The sequence below is a fragment of the Lepidothrix coronata genome, unplaced genomic scaffold, assembly GCF_001604755.1.
Source record: "Lepidothrix coronata isolate B3197 unplaced genomic scaffold, Lepidothrix_coronata-1.0 Scaffold102, whole genome shotgun sequence".
Classification (NCBI taxonomy): domain Eukaryota; kingdom Metazoa; phylum Chordata; class Aves; order Passeriformes; family Pipridae; genus Lepidothrix; species Lepidothrix coronata.
This window is the reverse complement of record NW_016690282.1, coordinates 1,733,668-1,755,498: the sequence shown is the minus strand read 5'-3', so window position 1 is coordinate 1,755,498 and position 21,831 is coordinate 1,733,668. Positions and strand designations below refer to the sequence as shown.

The window sequence follows — 21,831 nt, the reverse complement described above, 5'->3', positions numbered from 1 at the left end:
ATAAACAGCAAGAAACAAGAGATGCACTCTTCTGGGAAGGAATTTATTATTCCTTCTCCTTTTAGAGACTGAAATTTTGTAGCCTTTTCCCTGACCAAAGACGCAGCAGTTCATGCTGGTTCAGGATTGATTTCTAAGGAAGCTGGTGGCTCCTCCTCTGTCTCCACTGCACAGAGTATAGTAGGGGGTACTTTGAACCAGATCCTGCTAGTAGCCCCTGTTACCGAGCACCTCATTTTTTCTTTCTGGTGCTTGCCCTTACACTGTCTCAGTGAGATAAGACACAATACTTTATCCACACAAAGAAGAGCAGCCATGTCACCTCCACACATTTCCCCTAACCACAACCCAGTGATATCAAGATGGGGAGAGGGCAATTGGCAGAGGGAGGCATCTTGCCACTCTCTCTGTCCTTTAAGTCCACCACAGGACGTGGGTGTGCATCTGTAAACAGAGTGCAGCATGCACTGCAGAGGCACCTCAGCAAAAATTCAAAAGGCTACAGAGACCAGAGGTTGAGTCTCAAGAGCATATGCTGGTATTGCAGCCTCCCTCCTGAGCTAATCGGTCCTTCTTTCCAGTGTCTGGAGGGAGCAATGCACTGTGCTGCTGCTGGAAGCTGAAGCTGCTTGCACATGCCACCTCCCCATAAATAAACAAAGAACTCTGCCTCACCATGTCCCCCCAGCAGTGGCCACGGCCTTTAATCAGGGAGCACTTCTCAGCCTAAGCTGCTCTTTTGAGCTGTGAGGTCCGGTAACCAGGTCAGGTCCCCACGGTGACATCTGAGTGCTCTGAGCCCCCGGCTGAGACAGATGCCATGTGCTGCTGAGGTCATGGACTGACAGTGCAGGATGTGGCACAGCCAGATAAGTAGGCAAAACCCCTTTCCACTTTCTCCTTCTCCCCCACTTCTCACTGGAGCATTTGTAAAGCCAAGAGCAAACACACAACACTGGTGCAGGGATTTTTATTTTCTGAGAAACACATACTTTACTTCCCAGTGCAACAGACCTTCAGATACATAGTGGCGGCTGCCAGAAACGTACAGATCACAGGCAGTACTGCTCTTTATAGTTTTGCTAATGCAAGTTTAACACCTAAACCCTCCAAGAGTTGGCAGGCCCTGGAGACTGACTGGCTGCATTCGCCCTCACAAAGCAAAGTAATACTGTGCTGGAAGCTCGCCATAGTAACCTGCTAACAAACTGACCTGTGGGAAGAATGGGAATCTGTGTCCTTGCTTGCCATCCTTACAACACTTTCATTTGGGTCATCCTTTCACACTCTCATTCACCACACAACACTTCCCTTGTTCCTCCACATCCCTTCATCTCTGGCCATGCCATTTGCCTCTCAGATGAGACTGAGGGAGGGAGAGAGAGAAAGGATATAGGATAGGCAGAAGCTCACAAATAACCCCTAACACTATTTTTCCTAAGAAAGCAGATTATTTCTTTTGTATACATGAAGCCAAGAAACAACAGTTTATCATGGATATCACTCTGAGTGCCTCTATTCTGCCTGGAGTGACTCTTGGCCTCTCATCAAAGCTTTCCCACACATCATGGATGGCCAGTTGTGAGATGTCCAAAACAGTGCTGGGGAAGCTATCTAAGATGCTTGGCCAGGCCTCCATCATGATATTCCTTCGTGCATATGTGCTAACCCTGGAAACCGAACTCCTTGTACTTGGCGGCCATATCATTTCGGAACAGCTCCAGGGCCTTCTTCATTGCAGCCTGGGCATCAGCCCCAAAGTCTGCAGCATGTTTTTCAGCAAGGACCTTGATAATGACTTCAGAAATGAACTGTGGGGAAGGAAAGAGAGAGAGAAAAACTGAAGGGACACTCAAGGTTTATTTTCAGAAAAACCAGACTAAGAAATAGGTTGCAGAGCCTGGAAATATCTCTGAGCTAATTCAGTAGCCCTCTGTGAAGTCTCTGGAGAGACAGTGAAGTTTAGTATGCAAGGAACCTGGCCTAGGCAGAAGAACTGGGCTCTATTCCTAGCTCTGACACTGATCTGCTTCATGACCTTGAGCAGACCATGGCCCTTCCCACTTTTTGTCTGCCTCATCCATTAAGACCGAAAATTCATGCCGTATGTTTGTATAATATTTAGTTTTATGGGTTTTGGTCTCCAGTGGATCCTCTAGGGCTTCCTATAAAATTGTATGTCCCATGTGTCCAGCCACTGACAGGTCTTATGTAATACAGCTTCCCAGGCATGCAGAGGCTGCATGGGTTGGTTTGTTGTTGTCAAGGGTTAGTCAGACTGTGTGTGGTGTTTGGAATGGGAAATCTAAATTTGGATATTCACATACCATTCGCATGCCATTAGCCCTTTCTCTGCCTCCTGCTGCCTGTACACAGAGACTTTGGTCTTGAGGGAGAACTCACTGAAGTCCAACTAGTCATTGGCAAATAAAAGCACAGCTTTCACACAGATGTCTTACACACATTCACTGCGCTTCAGACACCAAGATTCCTTGCCCTTTTCCATACCTCCAGATATTTGACAGGGATTTTGTGCTTGGTCGCATGGGTCTGAGCCAGGGGCTTCAGCTCTGACTCGTGATTACCCTTCTGTTTCAGGATTTTTCCCAGCTGGGTAAGAACAGTAGCTCCATGTTTTTTCAGATCCTCAGAGCCTTTCATTGCATCAGGGGTCTTCAGGCCTTTGAATTTTTCAAACTTTTCAATGGTCTCAGGGTGGTCCTGAAAGAGTCTGTGGACAAAAATAGAGGGACTTGTCTTTGGAGAGCAGAAGCTCCTGACGTACCTCCCTTTGAGTATTGAATCTACTGTAATCCCATCCTTTTACACATGTCCTGATACGATCGCCATTGCCTATTTCCATTCCCTCTGATCGTGACAGAGACACTGCCCTAAACATGTCCAACTAGAGCAACAGAGTAAGTGTCTGTATTTTTTTCATACAGCTCTGCTAACTCTTTGGCACCGGTCCTCTGGGTTACGTTAACTGTTTGAAGACAGAGACAAGAGCCAAGGCTGGTTGTGGTACTGAGAGGTGAGTTTTTGCATTCATCTGAAGGAAAACCAAAACCAAACAAAACCACTTGTCTTCATTGAGTTACTATTGCTGAGGAGCCAACCTGTAGACCTCTGGCTCTCACAAGGACTCTATTCCCAGCCCATTGTTCATTTACCAGGAAAGAAGAGTTCTAGAAGCTTCTCACAGATAAAAAAAAAAAAAAAAAACAAACTATGGTAGCAGTCCTCAGCCACAGGTCCCTTACATCTGGAGCTCAGGTTTTCTTGAACATCAGCTGGATGGGAGTGCTTACTGTGCCCCCCAACCCTATGATTGCAGACACAAAGGAATTTGGTTCCTGCCTTTTTTTTCCCCACCCTCTTTCCCTTGCCTCTCTTCTCCCTCAGAAACTCCTTGGAGGAACAAGGAATTGTTTGGCTGGGGAGCACAAAGTTACAGGGGAAGGGCTGCCATCTATTTATTTAATGCCATGCTCTACCATGCGATATTTGTAATAAAAATTGTATTACCTTTCCATTTGGAACTGCTTTTACCATCATGTGGCAAATTCAGAGCCAAAGTAGCCACCTCACAGAAACTGATACGTGAGGAGGGCTCAGGTTCCTGCTACCCCTCCAGCATGCCTGCTCTGGACCTCATGAGGGGAAAGCCATCACATTGCCACTCACTTCATTCCCACTTCATTCCTTTCCCTTCAAATGGCAGCTGAACTGGGCCATTATAAAGAAGGTAAATAAAAGAGCTCCCTGCTTTGTCTCATCTTTGAAAAAAGGTTTTCAGAGCTCTTCAGTGGATATGCCTGATGGTGTGGGCTCCTTTCCTTAGCCATGCTTAGGGTAGGAAAGCCCCCAAGCAGGTGCCATATCCCCAGGAGAAAAGGACAATGAGATCGGCATGGGAAAGGGAAGGCCTTTTGAGTGATGGAGCCAATGCTACTGGCTTTCCTGGCCTTTTCTGTACCCTTCCAGCACATTGTACTCTGCACCACCTCAGGGGAGATCTGAAGAGAATTTCCTCGAAGTCTCCATCCCTGCTGGTCTTTAAAGGACAAGCTAGGCTCCAACGCCCACCTAATGTTGTTTCCCACTGCAGTATCTGGGTGTTCCCCAGTCAGGGTGCCAGGATCTCGTGGAGTTTGGTGTCCTCTCAGATGGAAATCTCATGAGCACTCCTGCTCTGACACAAGAATCGTGGAGGAGGGAAGCAGGGGGAAGGATGTGCTTCATTTCACACACCCAGACTGCAAATTCATCATAAGGTAATACACAAGTGCTACCACACAGATTTCTGGCCAGAAAGCGGGATGAACAGGGCTCTGTGAGGTGACACTAAGGTGGGGAAAGGGAAACACTCAGGTACTTCACAGATAATTTTACTAAAATAGTAAATTCCAAGAAAATTTTCACGGAGGTGATTTTCCTCTCATTTCCTTCCCTGCCTCCACATATCCTTGCTGCAGAGCACCTGAAGACTCACGACACACAATTCTTCCCAGCATTTCTTACTGTAGTGCTTGGGAAATGGGGATCCAAAGCAAAGCTTAGCCACCAGAGGTAGAGGGACAAAGCACCACCATCTTTTAAAAGCAGCACCGGCCTGCTCCTGCACCCATAGAGAGATGGAGACAGAGAAGCACAGCCACTTTACACAGTGAGTTACTTTTAACCCAGAAACCACAGCACTGGAAAACCCACCACCCTACAAGAAAGCAAACAGCTTGTTGAAATAAACACTGACAAACATGTCTCTCATCAAAGGCTCAGCTTTAATCTTAGAACAGAAGCTTCTTGCCTACCTCATTAAAATTATATGCCCATGGCCGGCGAGGTCAGACTCCACCTTTCCCCAGACGGTCAGGACCTGCTGCCATTCCTGGTCACTGAGCCCCATGGTTCACTGAAGGCAGATCCTGAGTGCTCCCTGCAGTCGTTGGCCTTTCCCCAAAGGGTGGCTGGAGAGCTCACCTCTGGGATTTATAGCCCCTGTTCACAGACCTACACCTGTCAATCATTAGCTGGAAATCTTGCTCTCTTTCAGGCTTGTCTAACCTAATCAGCCTCCCTGTTTTTTCCTAGGGAGCTATTTTGGGTCAGGTACTATTGTGGGTGCCACTGATGGCATAATTTCTGCTTTTCGTATTGGACTGGCACATGTCCCACTCTACACATAAAGGGCACTGCCGAAACACAGTGCCAGGAGCCTGTCCTAGGTTCCCAAGGACCCAGAGACAGTGTCAAGCTGTATGCCAGGAGATTCCTGAAGAGCACTGTCATCTACAAGGCCACCCTGCCTCCCTCTCCCCTGGCCTGGCAAGGGCAGGCAGGAGAGAAGGCCAGGTCAGACAGAAACATTGGCTCCATCACTCCAAAGGCCTTTCCTTTCCCATGCTGATCTCATTGTCCTTTTCTCCTGGGGTAACACACCGTTTGTTATTAGAGCAGAGCACAATGTTAGAAGAGACATGTCCTTAACCATATTCAAAGCAGTCCAGTCCTTTCCCCAGCTGCTGCAGGAGGAAGGAGAGGGAAAAGAGCTGTATGGGAGCCAGTTATGCCACACCTGTTTGCTGGGATCCTGCTGCCTGCTCTTCTGGGAAACACCTAGGATTAGCTGTTGGATGAGCCTGGATATTGGAGCCAACGGATGTAGAGCTGAGCCAGGAGGGTAGTTTGCAGCTGGCTAGAGACACAAGGACACAGCAAGGCTTCACTCAACACCCACCCAGCCAGCAGTTCTGGTCTCTGGCTACCTCTGTCAAGCCAAACAAATATCAATCAGTGTTGAAGGAAAAGCCATTGGGCTAACAAACCACATGGGTATGTTTTGGGACACCTCCCAGACTTTCTCCTCCCTCTCTGTCAGGACTGGTAACAGCCTGGCACACCAATGGAGTGACTAGTCCCTTCCAAGGGCTGGCTGCAGTCAGAGCACAGCCTGATAACACAGCTGAGCTAGCACTGCTGTCCCAAACCATGTGGAAAATGTGTCCCAAACCTATCTCTGGATGTTTCCAAGACGCAAGCAGATGAGAAATGTCAACAAAGGGCTGAAGATACCTGCCTTGGGATTCAGGAGCAGAGATGCACCCTATGGTCTCTACCACAGTGCTGCACAACCTGAGGTGCATTGCTGCCTCTACACCCTTCCACAACACAGGAACAAGTTCCCTGTTCCAGCCTTGCAAGGGCAGAGAAGTGCCCACATTACAAGGGTAATCAGGCAGCAAGGATGATGGAGGCACAGAGCCTCCCACCCCTCAGAAACACAGAGGTTTAAAGGGAATAGTTTGATTAAGAAGGGTGGCAAAAGCCAAATGGAGGTGTCAGCTGGTTTCCAAGTGCAGAGGTACAAAAATTTTGGCCATTACATGTTACAAGCTTCTGTCAGCCAAATGAGCCTGTGACTCTGAAATCTACCCCTTCCCTCTCCTCTATGCATCAGTTTGCTTCACATCCAGAAAGCCACATCCTAAACACTTCAATTCCAAGATTTCATCCTGATATATCTGTGCAAACAGCAGGTTGCTACCAGTTACCTAAACTAAGATAAGCTGCTGGAGTAGCACCTAGGACTCCTCCAACTCATTCCTTGTGCAGTTTTCCACAGCACAGGACTGAGAGGGGAGAGATCACACACCTGCAACCTCACTGCCCAAGTACTCAGAGCAGTAAACAAGCATTTGTACCCTCTCAGGTTCGGCCTTGGGTAGAATGCTGAATATTGACCTTACGGGTTTACAAGCCTTTCAAACATGGCAGAAACATGCTCCTGGTACACAAGAGGCTGCTGCTTATGCACCGAGCTCTGTCTTATTCCCCAAGCTGAAACTACTCAATTCAGTGTAAAACTAAAGCTGTAATAGCTTTGTTTGAAATTGGTCGACTCTTCTCTCTCTGTAACTTTCTCCAGGGCTGTGAAGCCAAAAGTCCTGGTATGAATATTAATGTTAAATGGTCAGAAGACTTAAAACGAGCATGAGATTCCATATTGCTCTTTTTGCAGGTGAGGTAATAATGAAATAAAATCATAAGCTTTCTCCCTAGAGCTTAAATAAATAAGTAGTCTACAAAAATACTAAAAGCTTTATAGCGCACCTGACTACCCCTCAACCCTGCAGCCTTGAAAAGGACATAACATTTTAGTATCTACAGGTCTCGGGGCCTCCGTTGGGGCAAAATCTATCACTTGCATAATCATCTTGATAAACACAAACCATAGAGAGCCAGCATTTTGGCTACCTCTTCTAAAATGCTCCAGGTGAATGAATAGCCTATTTCAAGCAGCCCTGCCCACACCAGAGCCATGCTGGCACGCGTGGCTGTGCCTCTGCACCCACACCTGAGGCGCTCTTGCTAAACCAGCATAAAATGGACCGCTGATGCTTCTGGCCATTTTGCGGTTTGGGCCACAATATTTTGGGGTACATTAGCCACTGTCACCTCGTTGCAAAGCTCCCGGGGTGGACGTGCTCTAGCAGACCTTGCCTGAGCACGGTGCGGTGGACTGGGTGACCTGCAGTGGCCCCTGCCCAGCCCAGCCGTTCTGTGGCTCCGCGGCCAGCGCGGGTCCCCCCGCGGGTCCCTCCGGGGCTCCCCCGGCCCGGCCCGGGCAGGACCCGCCGCAGCTCCGGCCCCGTCGGCCAGGACTTGCTGCCACCTCGTGGCCACGGATGACTGAGCCATGGGCACTGGAGGCCACGTCCGAGCCCCTGCCCGGGATTTGGAAGCGCGGGGAGATGTCCGACAGGTAGCCCTCGCATTTCGGAGGCAGGAGGGTGACCCTAGGGCAGACAGGACTTCAGCATCCCCCCGCCGTCAGCGCCACGGGGCTGCGGCTGCGGTCTGGTGCAGAACTTCTGTAAGGGGCTCATTTTCGGTGTGGGATGTAGAGACGTTGAATTCCCTGGTCACTTGGGATGCTATGCCTCCCTCCTTTCCCCACCAAGCCTTAATATTGAAGAGGTCTGGGGTGGTGAGATGGGGGCAGAAGATCCCATGTGACAGCAGCAGAGCCACAGCCAAGACTCAGGGTACTGCGGAAGAGAAAGGCTGTTCTAGAGAATTTGTGGGGTTTGTTTCTACCCAAAAACGTTCCCAAAAGGTGCTTAGGAAAGGACCCCATGTAACGAGTGCAGCAGGTAGGGGAAGAGCCATCTCTGGCAAAACAGTGGATGCAATCACACGTCTGCCTTGCTCCTCCCTCCACATATGGCCAACCTTTCTACAGGTATTAATGAATTTAGAACATGCCCCAATCCTGCAGATGGACAAGCCACTTGTTCTCTCCATTTATGAGTGATCAAAGAAGTTCTATGACTTGCTTGAGCCCACAGATACCCCATTGAAAGGGTAGGGACTGGCCCTTGGGTATGGTTTTAGAAATACTGTTTGGTGGTTATTACTATGGGGCTCAGCCACCCAAGTGGCGCTGGGAGGCACAGAGGAATCACACACCAGCCACAAGGATGGACCAGATCCGCGTTTGTTTGGCCACATTCAATTTTTTTCTTAGAGTATTGCTGTTATGAAGAGAGAAGTCCAACCCCAACCTGTAAACTGAACATCAGAGAGCCCAGCAGTCCCCCACATTGCCTTGGTGGTTAAGAGAACAAATATCTAGCTCCGTTTCCTCATCAGCCAGACCTGCTGCAAGTAGGAAAATGGGCACCCAAGAGAAAGGCACTGGCAGAAATCATAGATTTCTTTCTTATTTGAAGTAAGCTTGTGAAATAAACTTCCCAGCAAGGAAGAGAGAGAGATGCTCTAAAATCCAGTTCTTCCTCAAGAAGGGAGCCAAGCCATCTTGTGTGCTTACACAGCAAAACATCTCAGAGGAACAAACAGATATTTTCATCAAATACTTTTTTCTTTTCAGTGAGCTTTTTCCCCCACAGTACAATTTTTTAAAAGCCCTGAGAATAGCCAAGAGTCCCATGGCTGGGAGAAGCAGTGACAGCAGCCCCAGCTCTGCTGTGATCCTGGGTTGTGACGTAAGTAGTACACACTGCTGTGGTCAGGGGGAGGTTGGCACTCCAAAAAAACTAGGAATATTATATAACAACAACTTACATAATTACCTATTGCATAATGCCAGGGGAAAGGCCCTCCATAACACAGCTGTGGTTTCTATGGCATTTTGCTGAAACACGGATGCTTCTAGGGGATTCATTTGCACTTTGTTTCAGGAGCCTGCAGTGCAGTCCATGCAGACAGACAGGTGAGACCCCTGTAGTCACAGCAGCTTTAGCTAGAGAGGTAAGGGATATAGTAACAGGATCTTATAGCCATAGCAGGGCAACAGCATTGAGTTTTCTGAAGCTGTGCCATTGACTTTGGTATTCAGAGGATCAGAAGATGGTCAAGTAAGAGCACCATCTGCAACTACGTTTATTGTGTAGCCTCTATGGCTTGTAGGAAATGAGGTGGAGTCTAACTGACGATGGCAGTGGCCAAATCAGGCTCACTCCTCTCTTCCCCTTGCTCTTAGACACTATTCTTAGCAGCGCCTCCAGGCAGGGCTCCCGCACACTGATGCATTTACACAGCTGAGAGGTGACCCGACCTGCTTGCTTAAAAAGAAGAGGAAAGGTTAGGAGGAGAAGATTTCAGCATCAGGACAAGATTTGGGCTGTGAGTTTGCAGAGATGTGCTACGTACTTACCAGTATCTTGGCATGGATTCTTTCAGGGATCATGCCCTGTGCCATAAAGTCAGAGGTAGCTTTACCTTTGCTTCAGTGCTCACAGGATCCAGCCTTTGGTGACTATCAGACATAACACAGGCATGACCCACAGCTCCTGTGCAATCACTGAGGCATCTCACAGTGTATGTGACACTGCACAGCACCTGGACAAAACACTTATCTCGGCTAAGCAGGACACTTATTGCAGACCAGTGCTTGGATTCAGTGGGAGAACATGTGGGAAAGCAGCAGGGCGATCCAGGACAAGAATATTTAGGCTACAATATAGAAACTGAGGCTGCCTCTGAGGCACATGAGCTCTCCCTGGGGATGTAAACCTTCTCTGGAGGACTTGGTAAGCAGAGCACAAAAGGACTGAGGTTTTTGTGTGGGAAACTGAGTGCAGTTAAAGGAAGGAGGATTATGATTAGAGAACAGGCAGATTTTAAAGTCTCACCCACCCCAGAGTAAAAGGAGGAAATTACTGTTTAGAGGTAAGAACATGGATGATAGCAGTGAGACCCCAGAGATCTTTAGGAGTCAGTGAGAAATGTGGCGTGCAGAAGTCCCTTCAGGTGGATTAGACTTCATAACAGCCTAATGGCACTCAGGGATTTGTGTACTACTTACTCAAGTACTAAAGCAAGAGAGGAATTCCTCCCTCATCACGAATAATATATTGTAACTAGAGCCTGCTGAAGGACAACTGAGAAAGGCAAGGGCCACAGAAATTCATATGGGCAAAAAGAGTCAAGCAATGAGCCTGCATGTCCAAACATGCACTGCCTGCCACCGTGGAGCTCTGCAGCTCAGAGCTACCCACAGGAAGCTGTAACAGAGACTCTTGCAGCATGGCTGAGGTTCGGATTTCATGAACAGGTTGACTGAAATCCAGGCAACTGGAAGGGGTGGCTGTTCCCAGACCATGCTTTATGCCAGAGAGTGTCCTCATCCCCCTCTTCCCAGTGCCTTGGGAATATGGGTGGTGCCTTGCAAGCTGCCTTGCCATATAAGAGCGTGGGGTGCATTTTGGGTGTGGCTGAGTGCTGCTGGAGAGGTGTTTGCATGCCTGCAAAGGCAGCAGCAATTGTAGCATGGCCAAGACCAAAGCAAGAGCAGAATCAGCAGCAACAAAGTGGAGCCACTGTGCAAACAAGCACACTTTTTGCAGTCCACCTTTCCTTGGGACACACCAACACTCATGCCCAAAGTTTGCAGGGAGCCAGAAGTGTCTGACTGCTGGTTAAACTCACAGAATCACAGAATATGCCAAGTTGGAAGGGACCCACAAGGATCACCGAGTCCAACTCCTGGCCCCGCACAGGACCATCCCCAAGAGTCACACCATGTGCCTGAGAGTATCATCCAAATGCTTCTTGAACTCTGTGAGGCTTGGTGCTGTGACCACTTCCCTGGGGAGCCTGTTCCAGTGCCCAACCACCCTCTGGGTAAAGAACCTCTTTCTAATATCCAACCTAAACCTCCCCTGGCACAACTGCAGGCCATTCCCTTGAGTCCTGTCACTGGTCACCACAGAGAAGAGACCAGTGTCTGCCTCTCCTCTTCCCCTTATGAGGAAGTTGTAGACTGAGATGAGGTCAATTCAGCATTGAATAATTCTTCCTATCTGAGCTGCTCCTCGAGGAAGAGGAGTTAACTTGGCCTCAATACACAATGCACAGCTCAGACTCCCAAAAGAGTGGGAGAGCCCATCCCTACATAGTAAAACTGGGTGATACAGCTGAAAATTGCCTTCTCAGGCCCAGTGGGCAGACAATGGCCCCCAAGGTACCAGCACTTAATATGAGGCTGTGCATGTTTTAAGTTGGATTTGGAGGCAATGCCAGCAGAGCCTGCTCCATTCCACAATGCCTGTGCAGCTCTTTATGAGGGCTTGAAATGAAGTGGATCAAGGAACTGGTCTGAGTTTAAAGTAACTGTGTTTATCTTTTGGAGAGTTCATTTTGAAGCCAGATAAGTTCTACAGTCTGATTTGTCACACAGCTGGACCAACATATGCTGGCAGGGGGAGTAGGAGGACGCAGAGCTACTTATGCAGGCATCGCTTGTGAAAGAAACACCCATGGAGCCATCCTCCAGAACCCCAGGCAGCACTGTCTAACTAGTGGAACAGCACATACAGATTAGGGTTTCCCTTTGCCTGAGTATCATGGGGTGAAAAGTGAGAAAACAGGCACACTTTTTATTCTCTTTGCCTGCAAAACAGCCTCTCATCCGCAAAGCATGAAGCTTCTGCAAGATAAGAGCCCATGGGGAAGCCAAGATCTACCCCTCATTTGTATTGATGTTTACACTTGCCTTTTAATGAGCTCCAGCAGGTTCTTGCTTCCAGCTGCAGTTGGCCCTTTTCAAAGTTCAAGGTCTCATTTTGCATTATCGTTCCAACACCAAGTGCTGCCTTAGGGAGGAAAGGAACAATCAGGACTTCTTCTCTTCTAAGAAGCAGCACCAGTTTAAGCAGCCCCTAATCCAGTAGTGCCTTCTGTGCTCTGCTAGTCTTCTGGGAACTTCTGCAAGTAAACTGATGCCTTGGCAAAAAATAAGTGTTTTCTTCAAGCAGATCAACACTGGGCAGCAGTGAGCACCCTAAACACAGTGCTGGTGGCTTGGCTGCCTGAGCAGAGGATGTACACTGAATTTGGGGTGGCGTCTCTGTTCTGTATCTCTTCCCTGTTATTTTCAATGCTGTGCTTGCAATCAGATCTTTTGTCTTCTGCCCTTTAGGGTCCTGCTGGCAAGACAACCACAGTGGTGGGACTTGCTGCTGACTGCAAGATACTGGCACAAAAAAAAACACTGGAAGATTTCACCTCTGCTGCGACTCCTGGTCCCATGGTACAAGTGTAACATAGTATTCCTGCCGCATGCTCAGCCTGGCTAGCCCCCTCAGCTCTTTGGGATCTAGGGTTGCATATACAGATGTCCCAGGCTGGTCACCTTTGGAAAGCTCACCTTACACACACAGGATCCATGGACAGATAGAAGCTCATCTAGCTCCTTCTTCCAACAGCACTAGTGGCAGATGCCCAGGGAAAGTGTAAGAAGCAGGAACAATTCTACTCCTGTGCAGCATCTTGAGGCTAAAGGACTTCCCAAGGTTATATTTGCATGTTTGCATTTAACAGCTGTAGGTAGAATTCTTCACAAGTTTATAATTTTTTTAATCCTCTTATACATGCTCCTCAAAATATATTTCAGACATGGTTGCAGCCTTACTAGGTCAAACTGTTTAAAACAACCTGCTGACTTGGTGACTCTGCAACAGATTAGCCAATGCACAAAGACAAAAATCTGATAGTCACTTTCTAACCATTCACAAACAGGTTTAAGGCATGATCATTCAAAAAAAAAAAAAAGCCAATAAAAATGAAGCTCCATTACCATCGAAGATCTCTAGATCTCTGTACATGCAGGGGTCCCACCTTTGGTGAGTTTTTAATTGCAAGTTCCTCAAACAACATGGTTTTATTTTTCGATCTTCCTCCTCCTGCTAAGTGGTCCAGTGCTGGTGGCTCAGCTGGTCGGATCCAGCTGCTCTGTGACAGCATCTGTTCTGGAAGTTGCTTATCTTAGCCTGTGGTCCTTTTATTTCGTTCCCCATCATCTTCAGCAGAGATCTCATTCCACTCTTTGCTCTAAATGAATCCATGCTCCTTCTCTGGGTTTCAGTGCTAATTTTTTGACTTATCTATGGGTTTACAGTAAAGGCCAAATTACACAGGATTTATTATCCTCCTGAGCAAAAGGCCAGGATTTTTCTGCTGCTCTTGCAGACCTGCAACTGATGTAGCTGAGAGAGGTACATTGGCCCCCACAACAAGACAGCCCCAGCCTCACCTGTTTATTGGGGCAGAGAGGGTCCAAATCATAAAAGAAAAACAGACAAGGACAACAGTGGGACCACAGATAAAAAAGTCAGGAGAAGAAAGGGGACTGCAGATAGACCAGACAAAGCAGGTAGACATTTTGTGTGAAAAAATGTATATTACAAATATCTCACCCACTGAGCATAGCCTGGGCCAAGAGGGAATCTTTGGGGTCAGGGTTCAGATGGAAATTCAGGTGGGAACACGGGCAAGCTTTGATTTGTTTGGGTTATTAAATAAAATAAAAAGACCAACTTGAGTAAAGTGAGAGGAGAGCAGGAAAGTGAAGTCCTGGCCAGTATGACCTGCGAGGAGTGAACATGGCAAGTAATTTATTCAGTATCTGCCCCCTTGTCATGGGTCCTGCTTTTGGGTGTTTCACTTTACAGATGTAGATGTGCCTCTCATCTGCTGAGTGATGAGCCTGATGCCAGGACACTCCAGATGCCAGCTCTGCCAATCAGCCCACCCTCTTGGCCTAATTTACATGGATATTTAATACAGAAGTTATTACGAACCATCTCATCACAATGAAGCCATCACAGGTTCAAGGCTGCTGGCAGCAGCTGCAGATACCGACTCTACACAAGACAGAGGAGAATGCCCACAAGAGGGAGTTGGTGCCAGTCTCGACAGTGATTTTGTGCAAACGGCACTTCCCTGCCTGGCAATTGAAGATCCATTCCTCTTGCTGCACTTCTCCCAGCAGAAATGTTTCCCACTCCTGGACATTCCCCTTTCCACTCTTTTTCCCCTCCTCTTCTTTCTCCAGATGACTGGTATTTCATCTTCTTTGTGTGCAGTAAGCCAAAAGGCCACACTGTACAGGCACTAGATACAGTACTATCGGAAAGGCACTGTGATTAAGATGGTTTCTCTCCTCTGCTTCCCTTTCCTTCCATGCACACTGTGCTGTGCTGGAAGGGCAACCCTGCACCAGCCTCAGCACAGGCATCCCCTCCTCTTGCCCAGCCCATAACTTGGAGATGGCACCCCACATCTGCTCCTCTGGGGAACCCTCCATGGGCACACATGCAAAATACCAGCCATTCCTGCTGGGCTCTGCTCAGCCTCAACACCTCAGGTCTAAACTAGACTCCATCGAGACATGGGATTTTCAATCCATTTTCCAAATATAGTGGGCAGCTACCAGCAACAAGAGCCAAGAAGTCTCTGAATTTCTGCAGGACAAAGCTTATTGTGAGGAAGTGCTGGAAGACATTGGTGATGTGGAAATAGCCACTCTGCAGCCTCTACAGTTGGAGGTGCTCCTTGGTGCTGGTGCAGCATGAGCACCAGAGGGACTTTTCTTGTGGGATCACCCCAACAGCTCCACAAACAGCGCCCCTAAGTCACCAGGTCCAAAAACTTTCAAGATACATTTTGATGACTTTGGCTAGTGATTTAGCAGAAACTCTAACAAAACTCGTAGCACTCCTGGGGCAGTTTTCTAACCTGAAAGCCTAGAGAAATGCCTTCAGAGGAGATCCACATGAACCACATCACCAGGATCACCACAGAGCCACCAGGTGTGGCTCCCAGCACCTTGGCCACCCTCTGGCCACCATTAACCTCCAACTGCCAGAACAAACCTTGCTTGTGCCCAGCTGGCTGCAGTGTGGTAGCAGCAGCAGCCAGCAGTGTTTTTGCAAGCGTGTAGGAGAAAAATCAGCTCTCTGGAGGAAGGGAACAAAGCAGGGAAGCTGCTGGTTCCCTCTAAGGAGAGGGATTTCCAGCTCGAGGCAAAAAGCCATGGATGCTTCCTCTGAAGCACATTGTTCCTGCTGGTATTATTATATCAGGCATTGCACACAAACTGCCCTGGAAAGCAGCATCCACACGAAACCATATGGGCTCCTAAGCCTGCTCAGTGGCCAAAGAGCTCACCAAAGCAGGGAGAGTGGTTCATAGCCTAGCTTGGGGCATTGGGCAAGGAGAGGCCTATCATGTCCAAAGCAAGAAGATTTATCAGCACACCTGCATGACCTGCCTTGTAGCACATCCACAATGCTGTGCAAGACACTGCACATTGAGATGGAGGAGGGAAATGCAAAAAGCAAACAGAGGGAGGAGAGACATGCCACCAAGATGATCAAAGGGATGGAGTACCTCTCCTATAAGGAAAGGCTGAGAACAGGGTTTGTTCAGTCTGGAAAAGAGAAAAAAGAAGAGTTACATAATTGCAGCCTTCTGGTACCTGAAGGGAACCTATGAGAAGGATGGAGAGGACTTTTTACAAGAGCATGTAGTGACAGGACAAGGGGGAATAAGTTCAAACCGAAAGAGGAGGTTTATACTGGATAATAGGAAAAAATTCCTTACTGTGAGGGTAGTGAGGCACTGGAACAGGTTGCCCAGAGAAGTTGTGGATGCCCTATCCCTGAAAGTGGTCAAGGGGCTTGGATGGGGCTTGGATCAACTTGGTCTGAGGGGAAGTGTCCCTGCCCGTGGCAGGGAGGTTGGAACTGGATGATCATTAAAAGGTCCCTTCTAACTCAAACCAGCCCATGATTCTATGATTCTGTGCTAGCTTTACTGTAAGCCTTAATCACTCTGTTCCAAATTATGACTGTGGGGCTGGGCTCACGAGCTCATGCACCCAATTGGCCTTTTAGAGCAGCTTCTCACCATCCAGCTGATGCAGAAATGCACAATGTGAAGAGCCAGTACCTAATCCCAGCTCCTGCAGTCAATCAGAGCATCTCATTCAGCATTACCTGCTCGGATAGGGTCACCTAAGCAGACACAGTAAGACAGCTGTGTAAACAGAGGCTTAGCAAATACAACTGATTACTGTGGGCAGCATGTTTTTACTTGGCTTTGGGCATGCTGACAGGAAATAACATAACCAAAAGGCATCAGAGGCGAGAAGGTGGAGATACGGGCCACCCCTTGGCAGGGGTGAGGCAGTGAGGTTATTTAGAAAACAGCCAGTGGATATATGTATTATTTGTACAGGATAAGAAAATGAAAAGCAAAGTTACCTTGTGTTGAGTGGGATCATTTAATAGTACACAATTACTTCATACAAATTTGGATAGAATTAATTAAAAGTAATGTCATGCTCTGAGGCAGAGTTCCCCTGCCACTGAATTCAGGTCTAAAGGGAAGCTCTTACTTGTAGACACTCACAAAATCAAATCCCTAAACTTCAGACCAGTTTCCCTAGCAGCTTAGCTGTTGTGTCCTTTGAAGTTATATTTTAGGTTTAAATTTAAATCTTTATCCTTCTTTCTTACCTTTAATTTCTCTCTAGTTTGAAATCCAGAGGCAACTTCCATCTGCAAAGCCAAGCACGCTGGTGCACTGGACAGGATCCCATGATCCTGCTGGGCAGAGCAAGGAAGACACCAGTTGTGTAGCTTCAGGCAGCCAGGAGGCAGCCGTGCCACTGGCCAGTGTCTTGCTCCCTGCCCCAATGCAGGACCTGAAGGTTGGAGTTCAGAAGTATAGTACAGGTTACAAGGAGACCTGCCTTGGGACTGGGGCTGGGAAATGAAATGTTTTCATCTGAAAGCAAAATCAAACCATGTAGACCCCTGATGCAACACACGGTCAGGATACCAGGAAGCTTTTGGCTTGCCAGGAACCTAAAAGAAATATTTTTAGCCTGAGTGAGGTTGACATAAACATTTTTGGTTTTTCTTCCCCCATGAACTTGCAGGTGAATCATAAGCTATCTTGGGAGTAAATTTACAACAGCAGCAAATGTTTCTCAAGTGCCTCAGTGAAGTATGAAACTTGCTCCTTCCTTTCTGTCTTTGCCCACATGTGCATGCATGAGCCCTCTGTCTCTGTGAGAGCATAACTTTTAGTACTCTGGCAGTGGAAATACATTAAATCACATTTACCCCATCAGTTGTCCATCATTTTTGATCCCTGCACAGCACTCACAGGCTGTGACATGGACCACAGTGCTGTGTCAGAGATGCACAGAGATGCCTCCAGCACTGCACAGCACATCAACTGCATGGCACCCACAGTGGGGAGACAACATCGAGGAGCATGGTCAAGTGTGGAGAGGATGAGCTGAAAACTTTTCCCTCACCTTCACAGACACAGCTGCAATATCCCCAGCATGTCCTGGCACAGAAACTAATAGAGCAGATCTTCACAGTGATGAGATAGGGGGGGGAAAAAACAGAGAAACATTTTGTGAAGGCTAAACACCCACACCAGCTTTGCAGAAGCGTTTTGCTTTTCCACCTGCATATTTCCATCCACTTAAGCAATCTAATACTGACTTCTCATTCATACTTTTTTTTTTTTTTAAAAAGCATTTGGAACAAAACTCTCTAATTACAGAATAAATATTTTGCTTGAAATGAGCAGACAGATATTCAAAATCATTTTCTGACATGACAGATGATTTGAAAGGAGCTGCACTGTGGGCATTGTACGCCATTCAAGCCCAATTTAAAAATACATGGCGTTATAGCAAAAATAGACATGACCCAAAGCACAAACATCACCACACAGGCAAATGTCTCCTGTAAAATGCCATCGGTGATTTGCATGGCAGCTGAACCCGGTGGCAGTGGAATAATGTCATCCACTTTTGTGGGTGTTGCCGTGGTAAACCCACATGAACACCATTGCAGCAACACATGCACATTGCCATGGCAGGGATTGTCCAACTGCTCCAGTTTTGGGACCCCAACCTGGGTCCCAGCCTTTCTGGAAAACCTAAGGGAAATTCCTGTCCTCTTATGTATGTGATCTGACTTCAAACTCTTGGCATGCTGGAAGAGACCTGAAGGACTCTTGCTACCTTTGCCACACCTAAATTATTTTGTGGCATTCCAATGACACGTGGGAGCCAGGTAGTATGTGAAAAATAACCTTTTCACCCTTAAATGCTGAGGAGCTCATGTCCAAGTGTTCACATCCCAGAGATGCTGAGGAACAGAGGGACAGAGGAACAGCTGCACCCCCTTAGCAGCTCCAGCTCCAAGCCCACATGGCATGCTTGGAAATCAACCCATTCCAAAAGCTTTGGCTCAAACTCTGGTGCTCCTGAAACAGCCCTGAGCTTGCAGGAGAATTAGACAGAGACATGACTCCAACACTGGTGAGTGGGGTTGAGAAACAAGAGCTCTAGGGCCACCACACCACCCACACAGGGGAAACACCACCTCCAAATGGCCAAAGCCTGTACTGGTTCCCTACAGGAGTGAAGGGATATGACCAGATGTGCATGTTCCATGTGGGAAACTCAGCCAGAGGCATGACCTGGGGCAGCCAGTTGAGAGGTATGAGAGACCTCACTACCCACATGCCACATGTGGGAAACCAGCAAGGCATTTATGGGTTTAGATAGAGAAGGAAAATCCTCAAGGAAGTAGCTCTGGGATGGGAAAACAATAAGTGAGTATATCACACAATCTCACTGAGTCGCTGTGCCGACATCTTGGGAAATATGTTAACTAAGCAAGGCAGTGTCTCCACGAGGTCATCCTGATGTCTAATGACCCAAATGTTCTGATATCAGAAATATATAAAACTGCAGCGATGGCAATGAAAACATGGACATCAGTGGCTCCTGGCAGAACTGTTCTGTAGAGCACAAATACTAATGAAGCCAACTTCAATGATGAGGTTCTAGTCCCATTTTTCAAATGGAAGGGTTGAGCAGGAGGCACCAAGTGGTCATATGGGCAGGAAGAGGCGATGCCCCTACCCAGAGGACTGCGCCCCATCCTGCTGACAATCCTTTGGTCTTCCAGATTTCCCACCAGGGTCTTGTTTTGTTTGCATGAAACAGCTGTAAAATCAGACCACCAGCGGGCCAGATCTGAGACTGGGTCCTGGGTTTGCTGCTCTTCACTGGTTAGTGACACCTGCAAGGCCAAAGAGGAGAAGCCAGTCTGGTTTCCAGTGTGACCACAGACCTTCAGAGATGCAGCACAGCTCTGGCTTTCCTACACTTGGAGAGCCAGGAGGTCCCTGGGATATAACAGACCAGGTGCTGTACCATGATTCTGGGAGGCAAGGGCTGATAACTCCAAGATCTGGACCTCTCCAGGCTGTTTGCAGAAACACTAGTGAAAGGAAAGAGGTGTTAAAAAAATAAATTGTAAAATTAAGTGGAATAATAACAATCCTGGGTAGAGGAGTCTCAGAAATATCATGGCCTTGATTACCCTGGTGGGTAAGACACAGCTCTGGGTGGGTGTTCATGGTGCTGCTGAATCCTGCAGCCATGTCCAGGGCAAATCCCACACAGAGCAAGTAAAGAGGGGATGGTGTGTCCTGAGAGGCAGGTTAGACCCAGATTTATTGGTCCTGGTTCTCCTTTTAATTTTGTCCACATGATCAGACTATTAAAATACCATTCAAAATCTGCCTTTCTGCTTTTTCTGCCTTGGATCATCCTGCCCATTCAAGCCCTGTTGTTCCCGTGGGTCATTCCTTTGGGCACATTCATGGCACATGGTTTCTCTGACTTAGACGATGAGATGGCAGCTTTTAAAAGCATTCCTATTTTCCCCAATGCCTGGAGTGAAATTGAGGCCAGAAACATTTCTGGGCATGTTAGGATTTTGTCCCATGGAGATTGCCTGGCTGCCAGAGGGCAGTGAAGGGTTTAGAAAAGATAACTCCTGTACTGCAGCACTCCCTGAGCAGCCACCTACCACCAAGCCAAGGAGTCAGGGCAGCATAGCACAGCTCAAAGCTTGGGATCTGATTGTTTGCAAAGCAGAAAAGAGGAGATTCACCCATCACCTCTTCTCTCCTCCTGGCAACTTTCACTGTATTTTGGGCACAGATGCTCAGACTAGGTGCTGGTAACTAAACTAGAAACCTGTGGCCCCAGGAGACCTACATAGCTCCAGTGGCAGGGAGGGAATGAAGTGGACGCACGTGATGAGCGAAATCTCCAGGGTTCACGTCAGGGATGCACTGTGCTGGGCTGTTCTTCAGGACATGCTTTCTGCACACATAGGCTTGCCAAGATCTCACCCTTGGCAGTGCCCGTAAGGATGCTGCTCTGTGCCTCTAGGGCCTCTCAGCTGTGAGGGTCCCCAGCAAGGGGACAGGAAGCCATACAAAGGCACAAGGGAGTCGAGTATTTCACATTTTCCCAAGAAGACCAGAGTACAAATCCACCGTGCATCTGCCCATCTCCAAGTAGAGCCAGGCACTGCTGCCTCACAGGGATAAACTGGCTCCTGGGTCTGCACCACAGGCACACAGTACATGCCTTTGGCGCCATCAGTCACCAGCAGGGAGAGAGATGCTCAGTCAAGGTGTTTCTTGCAGGACCCTTCATTCAAGGTGTTTAATTTCTAGTGGAGGGCTTAGAGAAAAACAGTTGCCAGGAATTTGTGAACAGGATGAGGGCATGCCAAAGACGGGTAGGGGTCCAGAAAAATTACTTTTCCACAAGTTCATTTACTGCCCACTTGCTAGGGAAGGGGGTTGGTTGCCTTTTCCCAGTACAAGAAAGTGAAGGAAGCTTGCAACTTACCCCTTGCCAGAGTTCAAACCCTCCAAATGCTTTTTCTTCTACAAAATGAGAAACATTTAAACATAAACACAAAGAAAAATGGTGAATAAAGTTCCTTGCATGCTCAGTGGTGGGCATTCACTGCCATTGAGAGGCAATCTCCCCAGTTCCCTGCTGCACTGCTGGGTCACACCTGGTCCGTAAATCACAGTGGATTTTCTGCAGGTGCCGGGATGTCTCACCTGTGACACCTCCCAGGAGGCTGGCGTGGCTCTGAGCACACTGAGCCATTGCCGGGAGCCGTTGGACAGTCACCACTCCTACATACAAGCAGCTCCATCCAAGTGCAAATGTGTACAGCCCCTGGAGTGAAATTTGGCTTCAGCCTTGTTTTTTGTTTTGAGGGCACCATTCCTTAGCAAAATGCAACATGCTTTTGAGCCTGAAGGCTCCAGGCTCAACCGGAGGAAAACCAGGGTCTGGCATCACACCCCCAGGGTTATTTATGACCCTCCTTGGTACTAGGGATGGCTTACAGCCACCTCCTGCATGCTGCTCTTCAGGGGAACAACCAGAGCAACCTCCCTTAGCTCTACAAATGGGGGTTTTGCCCAGTTTTGGCATGAGGACACTGGCTGATGGTGGGAAGGTGTTTCACCATCCCCCACAGCTCATGGATAATGGTGGGGACTGGTGACTTACCAGCATTCGTGCTGCTCAGCAAAAAGACCCCAGTACTTAGTTGTGCTGCTGTTGACAGGTCCTAAATCCATATTGTAAGAAGTATTTGATGT

At 48.0% G+C, this 21,831-nt stretch overlaps 1 protein-coding gene across 1 annotated transcript; it reads right to left on the bottom strand.

The window, feature by feature from the left end:
• Positions 1-954: 954 nt before the first annotated feature.
• MB (myoglobin) lies at positions 955-5,062 on the bottom strand. The gene is made up of 3 exons (XM_017823459.1): positions 4,815-5,062; positions 2,509-2,731; positions 955-1,811 (listed from the first exon to the last, which is right to left on the bottom strand). Exons 1-3 carry the CDS (start codon positions 4,907-4,909, stop codon positions 1,665-1,667), a joined length of 465 nt encoding a protein of 154 aa, XP_017678948.1. The 5' UTR covers positions 4,910-5,062; the 3' UTR covers positions 955-1,664.
• Positions 5,063-21,831: the final 16,769 nt, after the last annotated feature.